This window comes from Crocuta crocuta, unplaced genomic scaffold (assembly GCF_008692635.1).
Source record: "Crocuta crocuta isolate KB4526 unplaced genomic scaffold, BGI_CrCroc_1.0 scaffold234, whole genome shotgun sequence".
Classification (NCBI taxonomy): Eukaryota; Metazoa; Chordata; class Mammalia; order Carnivora; family Hyaenidae; genus Crocuta; species Crocuta crocuta.
The window spans coordinates 2,919,835-2,924,199 of record NW_027529647.1 but is presented as its reverse complement, the minus strand read 5'-3'; the positions used below and the strand labels follow the sequence as shown (position 1 = coordinate 2,924,199).

The 4,365-nt window shown below is 61.7% G+C and overlaps 1 protein-coding gene across 4 annotated transcripts in view; it reads right to left on the bottom strand.

Moving 5' to 3' along the window:
- The window catches only part of NOXO1 (NADPH oxidase organizer 1), a 2,938-nt gene extending 1,161 nt beyond the window's left edge, over nt 1-1,777 (bottom strand). Inside the window, exons 1-7 of one of the 4 annotated variants that reach the window (XM_077762461.1) lie at nt 1,683-1,777; nt 1,509-1,589; nt 1,244-1,326; nt 973-1,158; nt 635-816; nt 436-540; nt 33-150 (exon numbers count right to left, since the gene is read on the bottom strand). In XM_077762461.1, coding sequence (XP_077618587.1) covers nt 33-150; nt 436-540; nt 635-816; nt 973-1,158; nt 1,244-1,326; nt 1,509-1,589; nt 1,683-1,766 — 839 coding nt within the window. In that variant the 5' untranslated portion in view covers nt 1,767-1,777. The remainder of the gene's footprint in view (nt 1-32; nt 151-435; nt 541-634; nt 817-972; nt 1,159-1,243; nt 1,327-1,508; nt 1,590-1,682) is intronic. The other 3 variants (XM_077762462.1, XM_077762463.1, XM_077762464.1) reach the window with 3 other exon arrangements.
- Nucleotides 1,778-4,365: the final 2,588 nt, after the last annotated feature.

Genomic DNA, 4,365 nt, shown 5'->3' with positions numbered 1-4,365 from the left:
GCTGGGGCCGCCCCGCCCCCCCCCCCACTCACCGGCACAGCCACCAGCCGCGGTCTGAGGTCTCCAGCACGCGCACGCGCGCCCCTGCGGGCACGGACAGTTCATCCTCGTGGTTGCTCTCATAGGCGCGAGCAGCGCAGAATTGGGGCCCTGGGAGTGGGCGTTCGGGGTCACTTGCAGGGTCGCAGAGGCCGGGGTCCCCACTTCATGATCTCCCACGGAATCAGCATCCCCCTGATAGTAGGGACCACGCAAACCCACTGGGGCCCCGGCTCATTGTGAGGACCAAGTACACTCTTTGGGGCCACTGTCACCCCCTAGTCGCCCCCAAGCCCTCTCTCCTCCCTCTTGCGCAGGCGTTTCCTATGGCCCAGCTTTGCCAGGCTGCCCAGAGGTGGTGGCTGACTTCGGGTGGGGAGGAGGGCACTCGCGTACCACCCCTTCCGAGGGCCTGTCGCTCTTGGCCCGCGGCTGCTTCCTCCAGGTAGGGAGCAGGAAACCATGCTGTCTGCTGGTCTTCGTTTGCCACCAGCCACCAGCCTGTGGGCAAGAGGTGGGCGGGAGGTTCAGGCCCCCAAGCCCGCTGGGGTCCTGGGGGCAGATGGGCGAGGCCTCACAGCCCTGTGCGCCCCACCTGAGGGGTGCCGCAGCAGCACGTCTAGGGCCTCCTGGGCCTGTGCTTGGAAAGGCTGGCCCCGCGTGTCCTGGGTGCTGAAGGGCTGCAGGCAGCGCAGGCTCTGAGCCTCCAGGCTACGGATGGCGAGGCTGTCAGGCGGGCGGGTCGGGGGCTCTTCAGGGGCGGGCAGGATCACCAGACTGGGAAGGGCGGCAGGTGCAGGCGAGAAGTCACGCCTCCGCAACCCGCCCAGCCTCAGCCCGTCCGTGGGTCCCGACAGAGGCCTTCCTCCTCCCCTCACCCTCTCCCCCAGCCTCCAAGTTCCGCGGGCAGGGAGCTGCGGGCGAGTCAGGCACCTGCCAGGTGGCAGCGTGGGCTCCAGGTCCAGGGGTTGCGGCGCAAAGAAGCTGGTGAGCGCTGGGCTCTGGGACACGCGCTCCGCCGCCTCCAGCAGCGCCCGCGAGTAGGTCTCCAGCAGCCGCAAGCGCGCTAGGCCGCGGCCTGTGCGCCCCCCGCGCACCAACAGCGGTGTGTCTGCGGCCACGACGGGAACAGGCGGTGGGACCCCCGCCCCAGTGTTCCCTCCACCAGGCCCCTGGCGCCCCGCCCCTCCCGGAATCCCTGCGGGCCTCACCGCGAAGCTTGGGGAGAACACGGTCTGATCTCCGTAGCAGGCCCGCCTCTACCGGGAAGGTTTCCTTGAGGGTCTTCTGGGGGAGAACCGGCAAATCGGTCTCTGAGAGTCCACTGGTTCCCTTGGGAGGGTGAGGGTCCCTTGACGGGATGGGGGTCGTAGGGGTGGACGCCCTTACAGGCGCAAAGGCAAACGCCCAGGAGGGGGTCATTGATGCGTCCTGCAGCGGGGGAATCGGGGTCCCTCAGCCTCACTCACATGGAGTGTCTTGAACTCCTCCCAGCTCCTGCGCACAAAGGTTTCGCTGTCGTCTGACCAGCCCACAGAGAACGCAAATGTCTGTTGGGAGAAAAGTTGGAGCCACCTTGGAGGGGCTGGGCCAGGAATTACCTCCTTCCCTGGGGCTGCAGGTGTTCCCACCCCCTGTCATACCTGCAGCCGCTCTGTCTGCACTAGGGCCAGGGTGCACACGGACACGGGGTGCCGGGCGGCTGCCATCGCTGGTGCCTCACGCATCACGGACCTGGGCTTCTGGGGCTAGCCAAGGATCCCGCTGAGACCTTGCTCACAGGGAAGAGGGGGGCTCCCCTGCACCCGGAAGACTGATTGGAATTCCCCAGGGACGTCCCGGACCTGCCAGGTCCTAGCAGCACGGCCCTGCCCTGCCCTGCTGGGCCTAGGAGGGGGGAGCGTGAAGGGGAAGTTGGGTGTGGGTGGGTGTGACTGTAGCTGGAAGCTCTCTGGCCTGAGTCTGGCCACAGAAAGAGGAGGAACAAAGCCATCAAAGTGCCACCGGGTTTGGGTTCGGCCTACCTCTCGGCACGCCCTGTGGTGGGGGACTAGGGAGGGCCTCCTCCAGGGCGAGCTCCGTGGCCTGTCTTTGAACTCACCTGGAAAGCTGAACGCCGTCGTAGTCAGGAAGCAAGGACCCAGTGCTAAGGGTTTTGTGAAGGTCGTTTGGCTTAATATTGGTATTGGAAGAAGCATCTCTTAATGTTCCCAAATCACAGTGGGAGAAATTTGTATCAAATGGTTAATGTCAGTGTTTCTGGATGTGTCGGTGAGGAGTGGGCCTCACAGACCCAGAGGATGGAAGTGACTTGGGGGGCAAGACAAAGAAGGTCTGTCTGCCTCTGCAGTCACTGGCACTTGGGGGAGGTGGTGACTAGGATGGTTTTGAGAGCTGCCTCTGAATTTCTGATTTATCACAATTTACTGCAGTTATAACCTCTGAAATCACAGGTGACTGAGGTGACGACAGGTTAGAGCCTGGAGTCCGCAGCCGACATGCTCACGGGCCCCACATCTCTGGGCCACTTCCTTATAGGGAAGACTTCCCAAGCTCCATCCAACCCTAGCACGCTTGGCCTTTCCTGCCCTTGGGGCCACCAGCTCTATGTTGGGACTCCTACCCCAAGCTGTCCAGGGAGGGGTTAGCCCCTAGGGCATCCCTCCCAGAAACCACCCTGGCCGTGACAAAGGGCCTTTGTGTATCCGTCCAACCAGCAGCTCTCTCTCTGAAGCCTTCAAACCTTCCCGGGTCTTGGCCCAGGCATTGAACACCTGCGGACCTGAATTGCAGGTGTCTTCAGCCCAGCCGTCACGCTCTCGCCCAAGCTCCGCGGGGCCCAGCAGGCCTGGCAGGGGCCAGGGTGGGGCCGACTTCTCCCCCAGGAAGACGAGAAATGCTGGGGAAGAGTTAGTTTATTCACAGCCAGGGACCTGGAAGGCTGGTGAGACCCCTCCCTGCCCCACCTGACAGCCCCTGCTTCCTTCCTCTCCCCTCTCCTTGGCCCCCAGCCTCACCTCTCACTGGGACAACTGCCCCCTCCTTGCATGTCCCTGCTCCTCACTAGCTCCCATGAAATCCATTCTCCAGAGAGATCTTTGCCAAATAGAAATGAGGTGTGATGAGGTTTTGGGGTAATGGGGGGAAGGTCTGGGGCTGACAGCCAAGAAAGAATTCTTAGATATCTTTGGTGCAAAAAGGTGATTTTATTTTTTTAATGTCTTTTTTAAATATTTATTTTTGGGAGAGGGAGAGAGACAGCGTGAGCAGGGGAGGGTCAGAGAGAGAGGGAGACACAGAATCCGAAGACAGGCTCCAGGCTGAGCTGTTCAGCACAGAGCCTGACGGGGGGCCCGAACCCACTAACCATGAGATTATGACCTGAGCCCAAGTCAAGGCACCTGAGTGGATCAGTCCATTGAGTGTCCACTCTTGATTTCGGCTCAGGTCATGATCCCAGGACTGTGAGGTCTAGCCGCGCTTCGGGATCCATACTGAGCAAGGAGCCTGCTTGGGATTCTCTCCCCCTCCACTGCCCCTCCTTTGCTTTCTCTTTCTTAAATTAGAAACAAACACAGAAATGGGCTCAGGTTGGGGTAGCCCTGCCCCCAAATTGTCCAGCACCTTCCTATGGTCCTTAAAATAAATTCCCAGCTCCCAGGGCAGCTGCTGAGGCCTTCCTGTGCTCCTGCCTGCCACCTTTGGGTCTCTCCTCTCACCACCTTCCCCAGGCCCTGTCCCACTGACCGACCTGCCCACGCAAGAGGCCAAGGCCCTCTCACCTCCAACCTTGGCCTTGCCTGCCCTCCTTAGCTGGTTGCTCATCCTTCAGGCCTCTGCCTAAGGGTCACCTCCTCAATGAGGCCTCTCTGATTTACCATGCGCTGTTCTTGTTCCCCACCACAATTTGTAAGTGAACATTTTATGTCTGACTCCTTTNGCGGGGCTCGAACCCACGAACCGCGAGATCATGACCTGAGCAGAAGTGGGATGCCCAACCGACTGAGCCACCCAGGCGCCCCTGCCTTTTCCGTCTTGACCCCTGGACAAGGAGCTGAGGTCAGGGGCGCATCTTGTGCCCACACTGACTCGCGCCTGGACCAGCACTTGGAACAGCCTAGGCACTACACCAGTACCTGCATAAAGAATGAAAGTACGTACGGAGGTTTCCACGTGGAAACCACCGCTGGAGGCGAGCGGGAGGACCCGGGCTACTCAGGCCCCGCCCGCGTTGCCAGGCGCCCGTTGTCATGGCGCCGGCCGCCCGGGCGGACCCGCGGGCCCAGGCCCTAGCGCGCGTCGCACTCTGTGCTCTCACCCCACCTT